The sequence below is a fragment of the Bipolaris victoriae genome (genome assembly GCF_000527765.1).
Source record: "Bipolaris victoriae FI3 unplaced genomic scaffold scaffold_26, whole genome shotgun sequence".
Lineage (NCBI taxonomy): Eukaryota > Fungi > Ascomycota > Dothideomycetes > Pleosporales > Pleosporaceae > Bipolaris > Bipolaris victoriae.
In genome coordinates, this window is record NW_014575366.1 from 45048 (window position 1) to 68018 (window position 22971).

Genomic DNA, 22971 nt, shown 5'->3' on the forward strand with positions numbered 1-22971 from the left:
CTGTCGCCCGAATCCCCTCCCAAGCGCCCGAGTCAACTGGAGTTAGCGGGAGATCATGGCCCAGCGACGCAGTCTTGGTAATACTGATCTCGTACATCTATGTTTGGCATGTACAGAGAGCAGGTGAGATTGCGTATGCACCTTTCAAAACGCAAAAACAGATTTTCGTGATGCCTGGCCACAGTGGGTGCAGGAAGGAAAAAATGGGGGCCTGACAGCTGTAGTGGTAGTTCGGGGACCGGGACTACGACGATGGTTTGGATGACAGCATCGAGCATGGCGTGCGTGGTAAGGCGTGGTGGGCTTGCAAACTCAAAAGATAGTAGGATCAGCCACGGGACGTTGGTTTTGCCGGACAAAGTACTTCCTGAAACGGACTGGTGGGCACCGCTAAGGTACGCTGTGTGGGTTAGACGGCCAGCCAGAATCTTTTCCACGTCGGAATCCATTACCAAACATCGTTGCTGCGGCCGTACCTGCGTAGGCACCCTCTGATCTAGACAAGGGTTCCTGCGTTAGGCCCCTCTCAACGCTCTTCTTCCCCGAGCAAACCCACAGAAGGTGGTGAAAAGCCTTTTTTTTTTCTTTCTCTTCGTGCATATGCCGCGGAACTCTACGTGGCTCCAGCAACTTGCCCGGTAACAGTGCACCGTTGCTGTCGTGATTCGACGACTGTACCAAAATGCAATTTCCACAAAGTCTTAGCCATCGCAGCCCTATCGTGATTGACGAATGGCTAGACCCCACAGCCGACGCCGTGACGTCGGGCTGACGGGGCGTGCGGGAGAGTTGATCCATAATCTTATCGCACGTGTGGACTCTCTCTTTCCGAGTCGGCACCAAGTCTTGGATGAAACACCGCATCTGGGCAAACATAGCTTGTGCCATGTGTTGCTTGCCCGCATCCGTGGTGGGCCCTTTCTGGGCATTGTCAACAAGGCTTCTTTGTCCCATTCTCATTTCGCTACCTTAGTATAAGTATCGACATGGCCCCCGGTTCATGATATTCACTCCAGCTCAGCACTCCAGCAACTCAGTCTCTCTTTTTTGACATTTTTTGTCTATCCACGCTCTTGCTAGCACCCCACATTCCTTCTAGGACCCATCAGGTATCACACTCCTTCGAAAATGCTTACCTCGACCTTCATCATGGCCCTTGCTGGCCTCTCCGCTCTCACTGAGGCTTCCCCTCTTCTCCCCCGCGCTGGAGGCAAGCGTGGTATTGCCTTTCCCAAGCAGCACAATGGCGTTGCCGGCTCCCAGTGGGCTCGCATGATGGCCCAGTCCTCCAAGATCTTCTGGATGTATGACTGGGAAGCCGTCATCGACGGCGATGCTCCCGACCTAGAATACGTTCCTCTGCTCCACTCCAACCAGGAATGGTGCGCCTCAACCTGGGCCAACAACGTTGCCAACGCCCGCAAGAACTACAAGGTCTCCCACATCCTCAGCTTCAACGAGCCCGACCAGGTCGGTGGAGGAGGCTCCAACATGGACGTTGGCACTGCCGTCGACACCCACCGCAAGCTCATCCAGCCCCTTGCCAACGAGGGTCTCCGCATTGGCTCCCCCGCTGTTACCAACGGCAACGAGCCCGGCAAGGGCATCAACTGGCTCAAGTCCTTCATGGACGGCTGCAGCGACTGCCAGATCGACTTCGTCGTCACTCACTACTACGCCTGGGCCAAGCCCCAAGACTTCAAGGACTACCTCAACAAGTTCCACGATACCTTCAACAAGCCCGTCTGGGTCACTGAGTTTGGTGTCACCGAGGGCAACGCCGACGAGTTCCTCAAGGACGTCCTTCCCTGGCTCGATGCCCAGCCTTGGATCGAGCGCTACGCTTACCACATGGCTGCCCCCAGCGACGGTAACCAGTTCCTCATCAGTGCCGATGGTGGCAGCCTCTCCCCTGCTGGACAAGTCTACGCCTCTGCTTAAACACGAGAAAAAGTTTTTTCTCCTCTCTCTCTCTCTCTCAACGATAAGCATACGCATGATGGTGGTTCTTCCCACCTTTTCCAGACCATGCAAATGACGATTTTACGACAAACATCTGTTCGCTTCTTGTTAGATACCATTCCATGATGTTGTTCTTTTTTAGACTAGCTCTTTTGGGGTCTCCAGCATCCTTGAAACAATATCATTCGATTCAATCTTTTTTACCCCAATCTGGTCCAACTTTATGCTACCATTCTTTTAATCCCCATTGTGATGTGTTTTTCCCTTTATCACGGTCCCATTCCGGCCTCTTTTTTCCCTTTCAATGCATAAACCAATGACGCAAACAACTCCATGCATATACGAACCCACATACTCCTTCCAGCAACAGCAACCGTAAATCCCCATCTCCGAATTTCCTCGGGAGGGGAAACAAATTTTTTTTATTCTTGGTTCAAACGCACAGTCGCAGTTGCGCTCAGAGTTTATTAAACAAAAAAAAATATTAAATAAAGTATGGGGGGTTGACCCGGGGGAGAGGGGGGAGGGGGGGTAGGAAAGGAGGAACGCTCAGACCATGACATCCAACCTCCTCCCCCGCTCAAAATAGAAGTATCAAGTCCGCGCCCCCCCCCTTCCCGCGGATAAAGAAAAAAAAGGAATCAAAAAAAGAATGGAAAGCGAGATCTACGCGGGAGACAAGGGGGAAAAGGTTCCGGAAAAGCAAGATGCCAAAAAAAGAGAGGAGGAGATTGAAGGGGGGTTCGTGGGGTTGGGTGGTAGAAGTAACTATTCGAGAATAAAGCGGAAGGAGAAAGTATCAGAGAGACGCAAGGTACGCTCAGTTGAATTGGTTGGGGGGCCAGGGGGGATTGAGTGGAATGCTGTTTATATGGGGATTTACCAAAACAAAAAAAGAGAACAGGAGAGTTGCATTACGGTGTTTATTATTGGTATAAATACCCCGATTCCAGGCTGGTTGGGGAGTGTTGTTGGCCTGGCTATTCTGTTCTGAACATGATTTGAATCTCCATTCGCATTGACCGAATTGATTTAAATGCTAATAGTACCATCCCCATCTACATGACTTGGCGCTTTTGTAAAGGTTACATTATACACTACATGTCTTCCATCTCACAACATCCCCCGTTAATCCTCGATATCATCATCACTCAATACCAAACCCGCACTCTTATCCAAAAGCCCTGATATTGCCGATTCAGGCTCTTGGGCTTTGGTCTCGAACCTCGCCCTTTTCTTCTTCTTGGGCGTTTCTGCGGCGGGTTTATCCGTAGTCCACTGCTCCTGTTCGCCTGGGTCAAGCTCGTCTTCTAATTCGTCGTCGTCGTCGTCGTCGTCACCGCCGGATAGGGCACCCCCGGTAAAAGCAGTGATTTTGCGAATCTCGCGTACTGTGGCGGATGTTGATGGAGATGGCATGCGGGATTTATAGAGGATAGTGACTAGATAAGGGAGGCGCTCGAGGAGCATCTCGTAGCGGGCTGAACCGCCACTTCCAAGGAGGGGCGGGGCTGATGCGTCGTCGCCGCTAGGGTCTGAGCCTTGCGTCGCCGCTGGTTGGGACGATGGACCGTTCCTTCTCCATGTGTGTACACCTCCACTGGGAACCGCTGCTTTTGGTGCGCCTGACGCGATTGAGAAAAGTTCACCGCGTTGCGCGCGCGACACCCACATATCCAATAGGCCACCAATTTCCTCCTGCTGCTTCCATATCCGCAGCGATGCTGGGTAGTACATGACGAATGCATTGCCTTTGGGCATGCCACTACTCAACCGCTGTCCTTTTGCTTTGAGTCCCATGATGCCTGGAGGGGGAGCCATTCGCTTTACGGGATGTGGCAGGTTATACAACAGGCCTCGTACACTCGTTTGGAAGCACATTTCATCTTGGCGCAGGTTGTCCGCACTTGTCCCTTGGAAACCTCTGCGGCCACCCCCAGCACCAAAGCGATCTGGAGAAAGAAGATCAGCGTCAGAGAGAGCGTCTATACACCCTTCGATGGAATCCATGGTTTCTTCACTGTCTGCACCTCCACAAGATAGGACATAGTTCTCATGCAATGCTGCAACAAAGGTCTGCGTATCGGTTCCTAGCTCATCGATAAGAGTATCGATATTGATTTCGGAAGCTTTTGGTCTTCGTCGTTCGGGAAACCAATTTGGTGGGTGCGCCAGTGGTGCTTTGGGATCTTCCGGGATACGTTTATTATAAACAACTTTGCCTACCGAGTGAAAAATACCCAGAGTACTCTCCCGCTGTGTCACCATCTCGAGTGACTCTTGCTCAGTTTTGGTCATGGGGGTATCTTTGGCCGTCTTCTTCTTTGTGAAATTGACCTTGGCGCCCCAGCCCTCGGCATCGTCGCCACGTAGACACAAGAACTCGAGCGATGAGATTGCGCTCCGGATATCACCAAGCTCGGCAAGGCGCTGGATAGCCTGTGGACTCAGGGTCTTTTTTCGACCTGACCTCCTGGCCTCTTTGAGAATAATTGTGTCCAGCGCTTTCGTCATGTATGTGGGTGCAATTGGATTAAACTCGACAACGCTCACTCCAGGATGAGTCAAAATCTCAGGACCCAGGAGACGATGGGCGGTAAAGCTGTCTGCTGCTGCCGTGTTGGTGGATAAGAGTGTCTCAGAGATGATCATAACAATTGGTGTCACTGAGGATGTGGAATCGGCTTGACTTGAGAAGAAAGCAGTGGCTGACTGCGTGTTTGCAGCAAGATACTTGAGGACGGAAGAGCGGAAAGACTGGACGGCCGACGAAGTACGTGTGAATGTATTGGGAAACTCCTCTACTAGGACCAGCTGCTGTTTCCTACCGGCTTGAGTGGCAGGCGAAGCCGTCTGGGTAGCTGATACTTGCGTATCAAAGGTCAGACTTCCAAAGGTGCCAGTTCTCGCAACAAAGTCTTCAAACTGAGCGGTGATGGAGATGAGACTGTCGGAGGTCGACATGGCACCAGTGGGGTTCTTCCACTCGTGCATGTCTATATCCAATTCTTTGGATAGCAGGGCCATGGTGGTGGTCTTTCCGCTGCCAGCGGGGCCCTTGAGCAACAATAATCCTTTTCGCGATTTGCCACTCAAGACATCAGTCAGCCATGTGCGGACATCTGCTACTTTTTTCTTGTGCACGGCAAGCTCATCAAGGGATACGGGGCCAAACTTTTCGGTCCATGGCCGGCCATCTTCGGCATCCCGCCGTGCTGGCTGGGAAGATGACGATGGAGGAGGCGTGCTCCGGGTCCCGGTTGCTGTTCGCAGGAACTTTTGGCGTGCAATCACATTTGGGCCATGGTCAGTTGGCGCTGTTGCGGCAATGGGCCGTTTGCGCACAGGAAGCGCATTGGATACTTTGACTGGCTTTGCTTGGTCCTCGTCATAGTCGGAATCGAAGATGTCGTCAAAGTCCTCGACTGATGCAGCTGGCTTCTCCGGGCTAGGAGTGGGCTGGGATGACTGGGAGCGGGCGACGGTGGTGAAGAAGGACGTTATAGGCTTGTAGACGGGCCTTTGCTTGGCAGGGGATTTTGCAGGCGACTTGTTATTAGTAGTGGATTGCTCGGATGGATTTGGAGAGGCAGCACGTGTGCGTGACCGGGTCGGCCTCGTGGTCTGACTGGGTGTATGCGAGGCAGAGGGGATGCTTGTTAGTGCGCGCCCCTTGCGAGCAGCGGGAGGCGGTGAAAGGGAGTCGCTCTGCTCGGAGTCGGACGAGAGCACAACGGGCTTGTTCCGGGCCGACCGCAGCCTGGCCATGTTTGCGCCCAATCGCTGGATATGGACAAGTGGTGGGTGCCGGGCAGCATTGTCGCACAAGTGAGAGCGGGCGTGGGAGCGAGTCTGGGTCGCTGTGTCGTCGTGGGCAGGGTGGGAGGGTGGAGGGAGGAATAGAGGCCGAGGCGCGCTAAGGCAGGCAGACAGGCAGGCAGGGTGGGGCGGCAATTCTGCCTCTGCTGCCAGCGCATCTTTGCTTCTGCACCTTCACCCACACCGCTGCAACCATCCATGTAGCGCCCTTGAGATGTCGAGGCTGGCATGCAGCTAGCAACACGACGCACAATGATGCACTCCCCCCTTGTCCTCAACTGGCATGCACCCATCGGTTCGCTGCACCGCTCTGCTTCGTCGCAAGTACAGAGAGAGGCCGTAGTAGCCGCCTCGTTCCAATGTCGGTTCGTCTCTCCGCTGCTGGCTATTGTGCTGCTGCTGATGATGATGCCCGTACACACATGCCCACATAGACACCCACCACACGGCCGACATACCAAGCACTCGACCCCGACATACTCGAAGCCGCCCGCGGTGGCTGGGAGCCGTAACAATCGGTGCGCAGCAGCCTTGGGCCGCTCAGATTGTCGATGAGCTGGCAGTTCCCTGCCCCTCGTCCATTGGCCGGCACCGCCTTTTCACTCCGTACCATCGTAGTTCCGACTTTGCATTGGCGCCTTTATATACTTCTTATGCGCGTGCGCAGTCGTCGTTTTGCTCAATTTTCTGCCATTATGCCATGTTCACAAGCACACAGCCCTCTATTTGCAAGTGCCCGCGTCTTCGGTGAGAGGTGAGAGGGACATTGATCAGTTTGGGACTTTTCTTGTGGGCTCTGGGCTGTAAATAATTTTCTTCCGTAGTCAGCGGTAGTCATAACCAACAAGAAAGAAAACCAGCGACATCAACACCAACAGCAGCAGCAGCAGCAGCAGCAGAGCAGAGTCAGAAACCAGTGGAGTCTGCGTCTCCACCTGACATTGTGCCAACCAACACGGGGGGAGCCAGTCGCTGACGCGCTTGAAATCCAAATGCCAGCAGAGCCGCCAGCCACGGATGCAATGTCCGGGGAGCAGTCAGTGCTATCCGCTGCCAGAGTGGAGCCCTTGGAGCCGACCATTCCCAAGCACTTGGAAACGTCCACAATTGCATCCTCAACTCTCTTCGACAGTTCACAGTCTAATCCCCACAGGGCTGCAGCTCCATTAGCTGCTGAAAGCACATCTGCCACACAACAAGATCCACTCATGGACGCACCACGCCAGCTTGAACCCCAACCTGCACCCGCAAAAGCCACACTGTCCGACATAGCCAACGACAACGCTGAGGAGATTCAGCCGGCCGCCAATCAAAACGACCACTCTTTACATGATGAGTTAGACGACTATTACTATCTAGAAGCAGGGTCCATTCCAGACCAAGAGCCGCCTCTGCAACAAGAGCCAGACGCCATGCAGCCAATCCAAGATCTCACCTCCACAACCGTGCTTCCAAGCCCAGACCTCGCCCAAGCCCCAGATTCACCGGGAGAGCCGCGATTAGATACGGCGTCCCCAGACGAACCTGTTGTTGCCATGGCGTCTGAAGTGGAACAAGACGATTTCGCACAGAGCATTCCCACCGATGCCCAAGGGGCAGATGTTCAAGAGGAGGAATTCTTAACACCTATGGGGGAAGAGCGCCCAGAATATCCTCAGCCGCTGAATTTCACTGCTCCCATGCCACCCACGGCTCCTGTCGCTCCTGAACCACAGACGCCTGAGCCAGTTGAGCCGGCAGATATTGCTGCTCCACCTTCTGATAGCGAGCCAGCCGAAGAAACACCATCAGCTCAACAACTAGAGCCTCAGTCTCTTCCTGATATCGACAATGATGCGGAAACCCCACCAAATGATGAGCCTTTTGACGCGCCCGAGGAGCAACCAATACCACGGGAACTTCCCGAGGCGCCACCTGTGCAGACTGAGTCACTTGCAGATGAAGCTTCAGAAGAGCATACTGTACAGATGGAGACACCTGCAGACGAATTTTTAGAAGAGCGTACTGTCGAGTCAGCCACAGTGCCCGTAGTATTTTCCCAGGACGAAATGCCTGAAGCTCCTGTTCCATTTCCGGAGACGCCCCCAGCACATCAAGAATCCAATCATCCAGAGGAAAAAGCAGTAGAGAATGACCAAGTCCAGCAACACGAGACAAGAGAAGTGAACGGATTCCCTCCTGAGGCTGTCCAGGACGCTCCACAAAACGACGCCGAGGTTCACCGGCAAGGAAATCACCAAGAGAAGCCGGATCAAGAGAGTTCTGAACAAGAAACAAGAAGAAATGAGGAAACTAGGGCCAAAGAACTACTAAAGGAGCTCAAGCAAAAGATACACATGAAACAGGCTCGAGACGAGGCAGAAGCTGATGGAGTAGCCGAACAATCACATGAAGAAGCCAACACCATGACCGAAGCACAGGAAGCGTCCGAAACAAAGCAGCAGGAAGGCGCCATCCGCGAGAGAATCGAGAGAGAGACTCTAGAGCAAGTCACAGAGGCCAAGAGGCTTCTCGCTCTGATGGAACAAGAAATACGTGCCACTGAGGCTCAAGATGAGATTGAAAAGGCTGCGCTTGCCGAGCGGGCCAAGAGGGAGAATGAGCAACTCGAGTATAAGCAGATGCAGCGGGAGAGAATGGAGCAACGTCGAAGGGATATGGAGGCTCGGATGGCTGCAAGTGGCACCACAAGTGCCCAGAAGGAAGCTGACCAAGTCGAGGCTGCACGAAAGGCTATTGAAGAAGCATCACGTGCTCGAGGACCCAACGGCGTGGGATCTCGTCCCATGGCATCCTCACCGGCTCAGGAACGGTGGCCAGGTGATGAACTACCACGCGCTCGGACGCCTCCGTCGGCTGGTTATCGTGCACACGACCGGTCTCCAAGCCAGTCTGATCGACCCTTTAGATCGTTCCGATCTTTTGCGCCACATGCACGGAAGCTTCGAACGCAGGAAGCGGGTCCCAACTATCCGCCAAAACCCTACTCAGTCTCCCATTTTCTCGAGGATGACATACCAGCTGCACCGAGTCCACCCATGAGCAGGGTACGGCCAAGGTATGTAGTGCAGTCCCTTTTTCCCTTGTTCTCCAGCCACGTTGTTCGGCTCTTCTCCGGCCAACACCACTTCACGGTCCTCACTGTAATGTGACGTCTTGCCAAACGCCGGACTGGCCTAATCACTAACAAACTTGACGAGCTGGCTGGCTGACCACGCATTTCCCTGTAGGCATGCTCCTACTTTTGACAGCGACGACGACTCAGAATACAGTCTAATACCAAATGGGGTAGCGCCTGGGCGCCCATTTAGCGGTGAAGCGCATGAAGTGTCGAGGGCCCACTTAGGCCCGCATCAACCACGTAGCGTTTTTGCATCCCGAGTGCCTATCGAGCCGGCCTATCCCGCCCCTCCACCAAATTACCATCCTGGCTACCATGCCCCGCCATCCCAGCCGCCTCACTACCCAGATCATGGCTATGGTATGAGTCAGCAGGGTTGTCCCGCCCCTAACCCCAATCCTTACGGTCCTTCGTCACCCTCTTCCTCCTCTCCATACCAAGAAGCATGGAGCCAATACCCACCAGGGTATCCTCCTTACGGCAGTCCACTTCATCATCGTCATCGTCAGCAGGACTCCTCGGGTTCTAGAGACTACCCCTTGCATGCTTTGGAAGCCCGACCTGCCATCGAAGACGGGTCTGGTGACGCTTACACTCGTATCGCGCAGAACATACCTGACCTGCCTGCCTTGCTGGCCCGCTACAAGGACACTCACACCCAACTAAGCGCAAGAGAAGACCTACTCCGCCGAGCAGGCGCCGAGAAGGAAGAGAAGCTGAGAGCAAAGGATGGTGAGATTTTTGAGCTGAAAGAGAAGATTCGCACCTTGGAGAATAGGCATACAGCCGAGGCAAATCGACTACACTTCCAAATTGGTAACCTGGAGGAGCAAGTCCGGGACCTTCGAGAACAGATTGCCCAAAACAAAAAGGCAACACAAGAGGCCGAGGAGATAAAGCTCGTCTTGAATGCAGCAATGAAGTCGTGGGAAGACAGATACAGAGAGCTGGAAGATGTGCACCGTGCCCTCGAAAGGAGCACGGCGGAGGAGAGGGAGCGAACATGGAGGGACTTTGACGAATGGAAAGCTACGACCAACACCAAACACGACGCCGAGAAGATTGCCCTTGCTATCCAGTTCGACAAGAAGCTGAAGAAGGCCGAGGCCGCCGCCGACGAGTGGCGACAAGAAGCCTCTGAGGCATCTGAGCTTCGCGCAAGGCTTGAAGAAGCTCTCCAGCGTGAGCAGGACAACCAAGAATCTTGGGCGACCGAGCGAGAGTTGCTCATCAGAGAACGTGACTACTTCGAGAAGACGTGTGCGGAACAGCGGGAGCTCTTGGAAACGCACCACCTGCAAACCGAAGGCCACACAGATATCTTCAAAAAGGCCGTCGAGGAAGCAGCCAGAGCAGATGAGCTTGCGCGAGAAAAGGATGAACTAATGAAGCAGTATGAACAGCTCAAGGCTGAGAGTCAGCAAGAGAAGGAGATCATCAAGAGCGTTGCCAGCAACCTCGAATCCGAGAAGTCCAGGCTAGAGAAGATGATGGAATGCTACGGAGACATTGCAGAGATCAAGAGCAAAGGTGATACCTACTAGTGAGTCATTCCATTTTTCTTTCTTTTCCATCACAGATGTTCGTCGCGTTGCTATGGCTGCGCGTGCCAGAGGGGGTGCCACGGGGTCTCTCGAGCTGGGATGTACCCCGCAGTCCCCCCTGCAGCTCCATGAAACATACCGAAGCCCCTCAGCCAGCTCTATCGCCAGTGTCTATACGCACTCGCTGGATGTTGCCATAATTCACATCATGGCAGCTGTGCATTTATTGATCTCGCGATATATTACTTCTTTCTTGGCATGGAGCTGGTCGCTAACTTATCACCTACAGCCTGACATCTTTCACCCATCTACAAAGGCAAATCATCGATCTGGCGAAAACTCACTTTGTCCACCTTCCAGTACGACCACCGCCAGAGGATCTTGGACAAGTGCCTTCTAATCTACCCTCATTCATCGGCGACACGATAGCTTCCAGGTAAGGAAGAAGATTGCAAAAGAAAGATTGCTTACTAACGAGACGACCCCGTCACAGACAAGTTCGAGCGGCATACATAGCTCATACGGTAGCCAAACTCATCACTTACCGCGTCTTTGGACCCTTCCTGTTCAGTCTTGGCCGCCGTTATGACAAAGCTGACTCGCTATTCTCTTCAATGAGCCACCACATTCGCGAGAAGAGTACACGGAAAGAAGCAATCTGGCGTCAACAAACACTTCTTGCAGCCTTCACGAGCTCTGGTGCTAAACAGCGCATCAACACTGCTGCTGGAACGGTCGTAGAGGAGATCGTCAACGCCATCAAACATTTTGCCGATCCAAGAGAAGAAGAAGGTATCAAGATTGCAGTGAAACGAATTGTGAAGCTCGCTGCGGAGACATGGAGATTTGCACGTCTTGAACGTGAAATGATCACGGCCGTCATGCCGGCTTTGCACGATGAGGACCACCAATTTACCGGTAGCCAGTATTGGCCAGCTTACAAACCAGATGACACTGCAGGTTCTCCGATGGACACCTCCACTGATTCGCAACCGAAACTGCTTCTGAGAATTTTCCCTGTCGTCTTCCGAGAACCGAAGCACGAGAACTTCCAGATCAACGGAGAGCCGCGTGACGAAGGCTGCGTTCTCCACCATGGACTGGCTTTGTACGACAATTCCGAGCCCGTAGTGGCCAGGCTTGAAGAGCTGAAATCTGCTGGTTTGCCATCCCATACCACTGTATTAACGAGTCCGACTGACGAGGGCAAGTTTCCGGCGCCGGTACGTAACACAACCCGCATGTGTTTACCTGACCCCAACGCTCACCTTGGCATCTCCGAACTTCACCTGATCACTGCAATGCCCACGAACTACTCCAGACTTTCCCCGAGACGACGATTGCATAGAAACGCTTGGCTAACATCTTGCTATCGCAGGCATGCCCCCCTCCCCGAGACGAGCAAACAAACCCCCCCGCTCCTCGTTCCCCGTCCAAAACCGAGTTGAACACGGCTGAGAAACCTACCCCACGGCTACGTCCGACTTCACCAACCGAAAAGAATGAGAAACCTGAGAAACCCGAAAAGTCTTCGACCATCAAGCGGGCACTAAGTCTTTTCTCTGGCCCTTCGTTGGGTGACAAGGGCGTGAAGCCACCTCTCTCCACGTACTCACACATGCCGCCCCCACCTCCGCCGACGTCTATCTTTACGTCCCCGAGGAACATTATTGGCATGCCAGTCGAAAGTCTGGCTCCTTCACATACACCAAATTCAAAGAGGAAGCCGCCACCGCCGCCACCTAAGCCTGTATCCAAGCCAGAGGTGCCATTGCCTTTTGCGGAAACTCCACACCATCGCACATTGTCTGAAAGTGCTGGCTTGCCCCCAATCTTCTCTCGAACCCCACTTGACGAGACTGTCCCATATCAAGATGTGGAGCCCGACACCTGTCCTCCCACACCTGTAGATACAGTATCTCCAGTCTACGATGCCATAGACGAAATCGAGAGTCTGTTGCCTCAACGGACACGCACTTCCTCGACCACACACTCACGCCGTCGTTCTACACACACTCGCCGATCTGGCGATTCGGCCATTGACGACGAGCTAGATGACTTTGCTACTCCTCGACCTGAATCTATCCGCCGCAGGAGCACCTACGCTTCTAGTGTCCGCACACACAAGTCTGCTGATACAGAGCGCACAGACAAGAGTGAGCGTACAGACAAGAGTGAGCGAACGGATAAAAGCGAGCGTACAGAGAAGAGTGAGCGCACCCACAAGAGTGAGCGCACTAGCCGGACAGAGAAGAGCGATCGCTCGGATAAAACCGAGCGTGAGAAGGCTCGCTACTTGTACGAGAGTCGAAGTGCAGGCGTCAAAGCTCTGTACCCCAGTCCTGCGACTGGGCAAAGTGCAAATGGAAGCACCAAGAATTCTACTCGAAGTGAAAAGAGCGAGCGGAGGAAGGAGCGTGGCAGTAGGGACTCGACCAAGGAATCGAATTCCCTCAGGGATTCGAAAGAATCAAAGAGGGAGTCTCGTGAGATCAGGAAGATGAGGAGCATTTCTGATGCTGGCACTTGGGATACGAACAGTGTCGTCACGCATAATGATTTCGCACCTACAACAGTTTCCACCAATGTTCCCTACCCACACGCCTATGACACAAGGCGGGACTCAAAGGAGGTGAAGAGGGAATCAAAGGAGATTAGGAGGCAAAGAAGCATCTCTGACGCTGGAACGTGGGATACCGCCAGCGAGGTTACTCGATTTGCGCCGCCTACGACTGTATCTACAAATGTTCCTTACCCGACTGGCGTGTCCTGGAATCTGCGACGAGCAAGAAGCATCCCCGATGACGCTACTTGGGATACTAGCAGTGAGGTTACTCAACGAGCCCCTGAAACCACTGTCTCGACCAACATTCCATATCCTACGGAATTTGGCCGCGAGACCAGGAGAATGAGTGTCTCTGATGCTGGTACGTGGGACACGGAAAGTGTGTTCACGCAACGCCCTCCGCCGACAACGGTATCGACCAATGTTCCGTATCCGACCAACGCCTCCATGACTGATGTTTCTTATGTGCCTCCCTCACCACGGCAGATAAGACGACTCAGTGTTTCTGACGCCGGCACTTGGGATACCAATACTGAGATCACAACACATCGTTCCCGCCCCCCACCTACGACTGTGTCGACGAATGTTCCATACCCGACCAGCTTCTCCACTGACGAGGATTCTTCCGTGCCAACATCGCCACAGCTGTCAAGAAGACTTAGCGTCTCCGATGCTGGCACTTGGGACACCAACACGGAGATTACAACTCATCGCGCTGCGCCAACGACTGTGTCAACCAATATACCCTACCCAGCAGGGATGCCTTATGAGCGAAGAAGGCTAAGTGTCTCTGACGCTGGCACATGGGATACCGATAGTGTTGTGACACATCACCGTGCCCCACCTACAACTGTGTCAACCAATGTCCCTTATCCTAGGGGATTTGGAGGACCTGCATCTTCAGTCCACCTGCCTGGACCCTTTGAAAGATTGAAGAGAGAGCAAGAGCAGCACAGTTTTTCTGATGAAGGCTCCGACTCCGGCACCTGGGATACGAGCAGTGAGATCACCCATGCCAACAACGGGCCTTCTACAATCGTCTCAACCAATGCGCCCTACAAGCCTGCGAAGCCAGCACGACTTGAAAGGCCAAGGGTCTTGAGAAGTAAGACCAGCGTATCCGACGCCGGAACTTGGGATACCAACAGCGTGATTACGAATAATGACATGAAAACGACCGTTTCAACGAACGTCGCATATGCAGCTGAACGACGATCTCGCTAGACCCACCTAGCGAAAGGACATGAATTCATTTCCAGCAGTTTCGTTTTCTTCGGGTGTCACGCCGCGAGAACATTTCCTTGTTGTTGTTTTTTCCTTGTTCGTTATTTGACTTTGATGTTTGTTTGTTTTTTGCGCACGCTGCATGCTTTGTTGGACCATCGCATTGGTTACATGATGAGGAGTAAGTGGAGATGAAATACATGAAATATGAATATGCACATGAAATACGAATACAACGGTTGAGCAAACACGAGTTGAAGACAGAAATGCATTAATTTGTAGCACGGCGTTTTGGGTGTTTAGCATGCGTTCTTTAATCCGCAACTTAGATCAGTTTTGGTGATAGTCAGATATACAAGATTATTTTGCGGACATGGCCTTCTAGTCTTTCTACACGTGACAAGAGCAATTGGCGACGTGCTTTTAAATGTGAAGTGAAGGAAGAAGCCCTTCAGGCAAACGCCGAGGCCAGCCCGCAATCGCCGAACGTCACAGCAGAGCTTAGAGCTACCCTCCAGAAACAATCCACACAACATCCCAGCACTAACAACCACTCTGTCCACTCTACCAAATCGCGCCATTACGCGTCAATTAATTGAAGAAATCACCACAAAGAAACCCGCAAAATGACCGAACCATCCCCAAACCCTGCGCCAGAACACGACATGGACGCTCCGCTGCTAAACGGCGAAGCCCAAATGCAGCAGCAACTCGCAGACGTAGAAATGGCAGAGTCTACAAGCGACCAACCGGTACCTCTCTCCCCTTCCACACATATTCCCTCCTAGAAGTACTCTCTTTCCTAACTCTGAAAAAAACAACAATGTAGCCCCAAGCAGAACCCTCACCCCCATCCCAAGCACCTCCCCAGCCAACAACAACAACAACACAAACACAGCCGCCAACACCCTCGCAAACAACAACAACAACGACGCCCTCAGCACCAGTGCCTAGCGCCCCAGCAGCACATCCCGCCACGGCCCCTGCATCGTCGCGCAACTCGCCGTACCCAACGGCACAGGCGCCCACGCAGCCGATTCCGCACGGGAGCCCGACGCGGGTGTATTTGAATCAGCATGTGACACCGTACTTGCTCGAGGCGATGAAGCATCTTGCGACGCAGGAGCCGGAGAAGCCGTTGAAGTGGTTGAGTGAGTTTTTGGCGCAGAAGAGTGCGGAGGTTGAGGGGGCTTGAAAGAGAGAGTGTGGGGTGGGAAATGGAATAGAGGCGTGTGGTATGTGCATGACGAGGACGTGAGCAAGGGAATGGGAAGCAAGCACGGTGGCAATAGGGTTACCATGGGGTACACTGCAGAAGAGACCAAGCAGGCATAGCTGGCGTTCGTCCAGTGCTCAAGGCAGATAGGCGGCATATACGATAAGAAAAAGATACCCAGGTAAAAAAAGCATCAACTTCATCACCACACACGACACACATTCTGGCACCTCGATTGCAATTGGGTATAATTTCATCTTGAGATGATGATGCTTTTTGATTCATTCCGTATCGTGATGCTGCTAGGTATCCGTAAAGCAAGCATCCATGCCCATAAACTCCACGTAAATGTCTTCCATCACGATTACCAGCCACACCAATCCTACATCTGCTTATGCGACGAGGGTAGAGGCGGTGGCGCTCTCGTACCTCCAGGTAGGGGGGAGGGCACCGACGGTCTTGTAGTAACGGGAGAGCTAAGAATTGTTAGTTCGAGTCTCTTTTTTTTAAGAACTATATCTTCGGCTAAACTTACACGGTGGATACGGGACTCGATGAGAATGAGGCGGAACTTGCTGTCCCTGTCCTTGCGGTTGGTCTGGAGGTGCTTGCGGACGGCAACAGCCTTCTTGATAAGCATGTAGAGGTCCTCTGGGATGTCGGGGCTCAGGCCTTTATGCGCAAAATGTTAGCCTAGACCAACAAATGCAGATTTGTATAGCGCGCAGATGCTCTCACGCGGGAGCAGAGCTGTGTCGACGTGCGCTTTTTCATGTGTATAGGGCAATCGTACCGCTCGACTTGAGAATGCGGAGGATCTTGTTGCCGGTAACAACCTTGACTTGGGCGACACCGTGAGAGTCACGGAGGATCTCACCGATCCTGCAATTCCCGTCAGTATATGCAATTCCCCCCAAAAATCTCTTTATCGTAATGGGTTCGGCTTACTGAGAAGGAGTAGCACCCTTCCTGGCGAGCTTGCAGATCTGGTCGACAACCTGCTCCGGGGTGGTCTTCAACCACGCAGGGGGGTTGCGGGAGTAGGGGATGGCGGAGGCTGATATGCCCTTTCCGTTGCTGTGAAGACGACCCATTTTGAATGAATGTACCGGGCGGCGAGCTGGTGGATTAGTACGGAGACGTGTGGAAGGCTTGAAGTCGTGTTGGAAGTTCGCGATCCAAGGACCAATTTCTCGCGGCTCGGCTAGGTGTGTGGTGGACCGTGCGCCGTTTTAGCGTCAAAGCTCCTGCTGCCAGACAAAAAGTCTGTCGACCCTCATCTTTTCACACTTCGCAGCTTTGGAACAGCCACCATGCAGAGAACATCGTCTTTGTGCTTTGTTGCAGCCGACGACCTCCATGCTGATGGCGCTGTTGATGCTGCTCTGCTGATGCGCTCTGCTGAAGCGCGCTATTAACACACAGCACGAAACAGGTCATATTCTCACAAAGGTACGTTCATTCTTTCATCTCTTTTCTGCTACAGCACAGTGATGATCCACCAAAATTATTTTCTGATACCTCTTATTTTAGGCGAGGCCTTAACGGGTCTTGCCGGTGCATTCAACTTATATTCTGAAATATGCTATACCCATCTACTTCTTCACATCAGGCCTCGAAAGGAAACACGGACTGACTAGAAGCAGATTTTGAGATTAGTGGTTGAACGAGCTCTTGCCAGGTAGACAGTTTTCTACTGGTATCTGCCACGGTTCTCTGAGTAGCTCTCTATGTGCTAGTCCATAATGAGAGTCTGCTTTCTTGGACTTATGAGCTGGGAGTTGTTCACATTAGAGTTCCACACGGTTATGTAGCTACGATACCTAATATAATACATTCCGCAAGATTTTTTGATGGCATTGATCGAGTGATGACAGTGTGCTTGGATAGACACGGATGGTTCAGCACTAACTACAGCCTCATTGTTCCTCTTGCATACAGCGAGACTTACAAGAAGCCATGCCAAGATACTGCCGAACTCTATACCCAAGCTTGTACTGGATGCATGAACTCGCTCAGTCATGTCATATCAACTAGTACGACCGGAAATAGAGGTTAAGAGGGCAAAGTTTACCAAAGTAAGTTATGTTTAGCATAAGATACTATTATTTAAGGTCTTTTGATACATAAAATATAAATAGTGAAATGAATAGACTTCTTTTCTTATGTGTAAAAGTAATACAGCGATATGGCTACTATGAAAGGTTGGAGCTTAGAGCGAAGTATGTGGTACCGATAGCGTCACGTGAGTTCTCTGGAACACTACCTCGGGCTAATGCTAACCATGCAAGTTTGTCTATACTTAACCAGCCGCAGATTGGTGCGCAAATAAAGTTCCATCCATACATAAAGCCCTGTCCCCCACGTGTACAGTTGCAACTGCAACATCGTCCGCTGACTCCGGTAAGAGAGATAATCCTACGGTTTATCGGCTCCGTAGTCAGACACCTGACAAGATTTCTTAACTTCTATAGCCATGGATGTCTTACCAAAGGAGGATTTGCCCGATTCAAAAAGTCCTGATCTCATCCTACGACATCCGACTGAGGATGAATGTGCCACAATCTGGAACAGCACTTCCACTGAATGGGCCGATTCCCTTACCCCTCCCCTCTACTTGAAGGAGTCTCGTTTTCTCACAACGGTCCCTTTAGCTAGAGATGGAGGTATGACTACTTGGGTTCTCGTCCACAAAGATTCGGTCCCAAACAAACGACATATCTTGTGTTCGTGCGAAACTTTCAGGAAACACTCTTTGGCCAGTAACACACAAGGAGAAGTCAGTGATAATATCGTACATGGAATCGCTAGCGTCTTCTGCGCACCACCGTACCGCCGCCGTGGTTACGCCGGTCGCATGATGCAAGAGTTGATTAAGGAACTGTATAGATGGCAAACCGATAAGTTTCCATGCATTGGAACCACACTTTACTCCGATATTGGGAAAGACTACTACGCGAAGCTGGGATGGACTCCGAACATCACGAACTCACAAGTCGAACTACCACCGAAGCCCATTGCATGGCCACCCCTGGCCAAGGCGATCATGGAGAACGATCTTGACGATATCTGCAAGAGAGATGAAGCTCTAGTACGCTCTCACATGTCAGTACCTGCAGATGAGATCAAAAAAGCACGTTTCACAATCGTACCGGATGTAGATCACATGGGTTGGCACATCGCAAAAGAACAATTTGCGACCGACTATCTCTTCGGGAAAACGCCACCTGCAAAGGGAGTCATAGTAGGATCTCCAGGCAAGCAAGTATGGGCGACATGGTTGCACCGATATTATGGTCCCCTCGGTGCCGAGAAGTCAAGCAACGTTTTGTACATACAGCGACTAGTCGTAGAGGGTGATGAAACTGCAACAAGACTTCCCAAGGACGCTGCCAAGAGACCAGAAAAGGATGTCTACGAGACGCAGATTGAGCTTTTGAAGGCCGTATTGCAAGCTGCACAGGCTGAGGCTACTGAATGGAAGCTCGACGTAGTGAAGCTGTGGGACCCAACGCCACTGGTATTAGGTATGCTGAAGGACAGTGGATTGGAATACGCTTTCAAAGAGCGGGAGGAGGATCACATTGCCAGTTTGCTGTGGTATGACGAGCAAGGTGGAATTAGCAAAGAGCTACCATTGTGGGTGAACAATGAGCACTATGCATGGCAGTAGAACATGCAGCGTTGGCCGAAAGAAATTCATGTCTCGTTTCGTATAGTAGGTTGATCGATTCAATCTAAATGCCTCTTTTTTGTTAGTTTCAATTGTTACTATAGTAGATGTGACATTATTGTAAGAAACTTCAATGCCATATGCATCTCTCTCTCTCCACCAAACAAAGATAAAATCTCTGCTAAGAGTTCTTACTCATTTCGCCAAGGAAAGAACTTCGTTTTCATTTTTTTTAATATTGCAGCTAGGAGTGGCGGCGAATGAAATGCTGAAGAAGATTCCTTGAGATTTTGTCTTTCTTTTACCATTGTATACTGGTCAGAGTCCGCCTTGTATGCTGGCACTACCTTGGACATCTCAATCCTTAGATGTACAATATATAACCAAGCCTATTCGCAACTAAGCCATTCACTGATGTTTATTTTAGGAGTTATCCTTAGATATAAGGACGGAATTTAGACTTATAAATATCTTAACAATGAAAAAGCAAGAATTAAGGATGGGACATAGGTTAAATTTAATAAATTCATTTCAATTTCCTTTCCTCTCTCTCCGTGCATCTACCTCGTGAACTACATAAGAGACGTTGACCGCCAGGCATACTTTTGCAGAACATCCGTTACGATCGTTTCGTCAGGCATCGTCGTGAAAGCATAAAGAAGACTTTTTTTCACGTTCCATGAATGCCGGAAACGGGAACCCATGAAAGAAGAAGGAACCAAACACACCAAGTCTATCGTTAAAAGCCGCAATAGATGAAACTCCGTTCACAGCTTGCAGTCTGGGTATCCTGCACCTGCGCCCTTACTTCCTACCCGCCAACCCATGTGGCGCCTCTCGTACATGATGCGCTTATCGGGTAGAGAAAGCCTTGGTGACAGTGCGCTTGAGCGCGAGCTCCTTCTTCTTCAGGTCCTCAGCGGAGGCATCCTCAACTTCGAGCTGAGCCATGGCATCAGAGAGAGCAGACTCAATCTTCTCCTTCTGGCCACGCTTGAGGCGGATGGAAGTGGTGGGGTCAGAGACCATCTCCTCGACACGGGAAATGTAGGACTCGAGTTGTTGCCTGGACTCGAACTTCTTGCTGAAAGCCTCGTCGCTGGACTTGAACTTCTGGGCGTCGTTGATCATGTTCTCGATGTCAGTTGACGAGAGCTTGCCAACGGCGTTGGAGATGGTGATGTTGGCGCTGCGGCCGGAGGTCTTCTCGGTGGCAGTGACCTTCAGGATACCGTTGACATCAACCTCGAAAACAACCTCAAGAACCGCTTCTCCGGCCCGCATGGGCGGGATTGGTGCCAAGGTAAACTCGCCTAGCGAGGTGTTGTCCTCGCAGTTGACACGCTCACCCTGGAAGACAGGGAACTGGACGGTCTGCTGGTTGTCTAAAGAAGTCAGTACATGGTCAGAAACAGGCAGTGAGGATTATCTTACCGGCAACAGTGGTAAAAGTCCTCTTCTTGATAGTCTGAAAAAAAAGGTCAGGTCATGTTCTAAGCAGGAATGAATAAATACTCACAGGAACAGTCTGGCCACGGGGGACGACGGGAGCGAAAATGTTACCCTCCATGGCGACACCAAGGGAGAGGGGAACAACATCGAGAAGGAGGAGGTCAGCGGTGTCGGCGGAGGTAGCCTTTCCAGAAAGGATACCGGCCTGGACGGCGGCACCGTAGGCAACGGCCTCATCGGGGTTGATGCTCTTCTCAAGCTTCTTGCCGTTGAAGAAGTCGCTGAGGAGCTTCTGAATCTTAGGGATACGGGTAGAACCACCAACGAGGACGATCTCGTCGACCTTGTCCTTGCCGATGTTGGCGTCCTTGAGAACCTGGGCAACGGGGTCCAGAGTGCCAGCGAAGGCCTTCTGGTTCAGGTCCTCAAAACGAGCACGGGTGATGTTCGCGTTGAAGTCCTCGCCATCGAAAAGAGAATCGATCTCAACGGTGGTCTGAGTGGCGTTGGAGAGAGTACGCTTGGCACGCTCGCAAGCAGTTCGGAGACGACGGAGAGCACGGGCATCGCCGCTGATGTCTACAGAATGTCAGTAGGAGTATCGAAGTACAGCAGGCTTAGAGCCATTCGAAATGGTGTCGTTGCCACCGTGGTTGCCACAGTCGACTTCTGAGGGGAAAGGAAATTTTTCATCACTCCACGTACCCTTCTTGGTCTTCTTGGTGAACTCCTTCTTGAAGTGATCAAGGAGGTTGGTATCGAAGTCTTGACCACCCAAATGTGTGCTGTAGTGTTTAATTAGCTAAAATGTTGGTATAGTGGAGCAAAAAAGAGGACTTACTCTCCAGCAGTAGCCTTGACAGTGAAGACACCACCCTGAATGTGCAGAAGAGACACATCGAAAGTACCACCACCAAGATCGTAGATGAGGACGTTCCTCTCCTTGTCGGATTTACCGGCACCAAGACCGTAAGCGATAGCAGCGGCGGTGGGCTCGTTGATGATACGGAGAACGTTGAGGCCAGCAATGGCACCAGCATCCTTGGTAGCCTGACGCTGGTTGTCGTTGAAGTAAGCAGGCACAGTGATGACGGCCTTCTCAACCTTCTTTCCGAGCTTGGTCTCAGCGACCTCCTTCATCTGTGGGGTATGTTAGTTCCGCCTCGCCACACAAAGTATGTATTTGCCCCGCTGAACAGGGTATGTGGGCGCAGATCGTACCTTGACGAGAACCATGGCAGAGATCTCCTGAGGAGAGAACTGCTTCTTCTCACCGAGGTACTCGACCTCGACCATAGGGCTGCCGTTCTGGTCAATGACCTTGAATGGCCATGACTTGATGTCCTTTGTGACGGTCTCGTCCTCGAATCGGCGACCAATGAGACGCCTGGCAAAGTCAGTCTACTGGTCGCATGTGCAACATGTCTGCGAAAAAGACAAAACTCACTTGACATCGAAGACAGTGTTCTCGGGGTTCATAGCAGCCTGGTTCTTGGCCGCCTCACCGATAAGACGCTCCTCTGAGGTGAAGGACACGAACGAGGGAGTGGTGAAGCTACCCTGCTCGTTGGCAACTGTGGGAAAGCATGGTTAGACGATTGCTTTGATGAGGATGAATTGAGCGGGCGCATACTGATCTCGACATTGGTGCCCTCGTAGTTGGCAACGCAAGAGTAGGTAGTGCCTAGGGATATCGGTTAGCACATGCCACTGTGGGGTAATATTGCGAGTGTTGCGCACCAAGATCGATGCCGATGGCACCCTCGTAGACTTCTTCGCTCATGATTGCGGTGTGTGTGGAAGGAACAACCTGAAGTAAAATTGAAGAGCAGGAAGATGTTGGAGAGAAGGTGGGAAAAAAGGGCTGGGAATCTTTTTTGCGCTTGCTTAAAGGCGAGCGAACGGAGAAAAATTGGCCTCGCAGGGATCGTTCGTAGTGTCGGCGGGCGACGCTAGGCGCACTCGGTTAACTTGTTCGCCGGCGCTTATCGATACCTTGGAAAATAAAATAATTGGAGGCAGCAAAACCTTGAGGCAAACCTCGGTTGGTCTCGGAGAGAGTTATTTTATTTTTTCCTCAGATGCTAAGAGTTGAGCGAGGCTTTGCAGAATATTCATTCCGAGTTTCCAAGAACAACGGTACCCTTCGCGGGCAGAGAAATTCCACATCCTAGAGCGCGAGTACCTTTGTAGAAGGTAACAACATAGGCTGTGCAGCTGACACTCATGTTCTGCTGGTGGACCCAGGTATCCGTCCATTCTCGAAGCGAGCATATTTCTTTTGTTTCTGCGGGAGACGCTGACTCCAATACCAACTCTGCTTCAGGAGACAGTTGCAGAATGGCAACCTGGATCGCGTTTCTTTGTTCCAGATACTTGGGAAAGACACGAATC

At 51.9% G+C, this 22971-nt stretch overlaps 7 protein-coding genes across 7 annotated transcripts; 4 read left to right on the forward strand and 3 right to left on the reverse strand.

The window, feature by feature from the left end:
• Positions 1-1149: 1149 nt before the first annotated feature.
• On the forward strand, positions 1150-1941 carry COCVIDRAFT_25057 (glycoside hydrolase family 128 protein; the record flags this gene model as incomplete). Its single annotated transcript, XM_014702898.1, has 1 exon — positions 1150-1941. The coding sequence occupies one exon, from the start codon at positions 1150-1152 to the stop codon at positions 1939-1941; it is 792 nt and encodes a 263-aa protein (XP_014558384.1).
• Positions 1942-3090: 1149 nt separating this feature from the next.
• COCVIDRAFT_25058 (hypothetical protein) lies at positions 3091-5730 on the reverse strand (the record flags this gene model as incomplete). Its single annotated transcript, XM_014702899.1, has 1 exon — positions 3091-5730. The coding sequence occupies one exon, from the start codon at positions 5728-5730 to the stop codon at positions 3091-3093; it is 2640 nt and encodes an 879-aa protein (XP_014558385.1).
• A 2387-nt stretch (positions 5731-8117) lies between these two features.
• On the forward strand, positions 8118-14236 carry COCVIDRAFT_94424 (hypothetical protein; the record flags this gene model as incomplete). The annotated part of the gene is made up of 7 exons (XM_014702932.1): positions 8118-8839; positions 9012-10445; positions 10736-10882; positions 10940-11669; positions 11825-12644; positions 12696-13639; positions 13784-14236. The coding sequence occupies 7 exons, from the start codon at positions 8118-8120 to the stop codon at positions 14234-14236; spliced, it is 5250 nt and encodes a 1749-aa protein (XP_014558418.1).
• A 626-nt stretch (positions 14237-14862) lies between these two features.
• On the forward strand, positions 14863-15431 carry COCVIDRAFT_94603 (hypothetical protein; the record flags this gene model as incomplete). Its single annotated transcript, XM_014702933.1, has 2 exons — positions 14863-14988; positions 15135-15431. 2 exons carry the CDS (start codon positions 14863-14865, stop codon positions 15429-15431), a joined length of 423 nt encoding a protein of 140 aa, XP_014558419.1.
• Positions 15432-15844: 413 nt separating this feature from the next.
• Positions 15845-16546, reverse strand: COCVIDRAFT_25061 (hypothetical protein; the record flags this gene model as incomplete). The annotated part of the gene is made up of 4 exons (XM_014702900.1): positions 15845-15928; positions 15988-16124; positions 16246-16334; positions 16401-16546. The coding sequence occupies 4 exons, from the start codon at positions 16544-16546 to the stop codon at positions 15845-15847; spliced, it is 456 nt and encodes a 151-aa protein (XP_014558386.1).
• A 1382-nt stretch (positions 16547-17928) lies between these two features.
• On the forward strand, positions 17929-19125 carry COCVIDRAFT_94628 (hypothetical protein; the record flags this gene model as incomplete). Its single annotated transcript, XM_014702934.1, has 1 exon — positions 17929-19125. One exon carries the CDS (start codon positions 17929-17931, stop codon positions 19123-19125), a length of 1197 nt encoding a protein of 398 aa, XP_014558420.1.
• An 852-nt stretch (positions 19126-19977) lies between these two features.
• COCVIDRAFT_94407 (hypothetical protein) lies at positions 19978-22360 on the reverse strand (the record flags this gene model as incomplete). The annotated part of the gene is made up of 9 exons (XM_014702935.1): positions 19978-20510; positions 20560-20593; positions 20645-21156; positions 21283-21362; positions 21419-21717; positions 21799-21964; positions 22025-22151; positions 22211-22261; positions 22318-22360. The coding sequence occupies 9 exons, from the start codon at positions 22358-22360 to the stop codon at positions 19978-19980; spliced, it is 1845 nt and encodes a 614-aa protein (XP_014558421.1).
• Between the last annotated feature and the right edge of the window lie 611 nt (positions 22361-22971).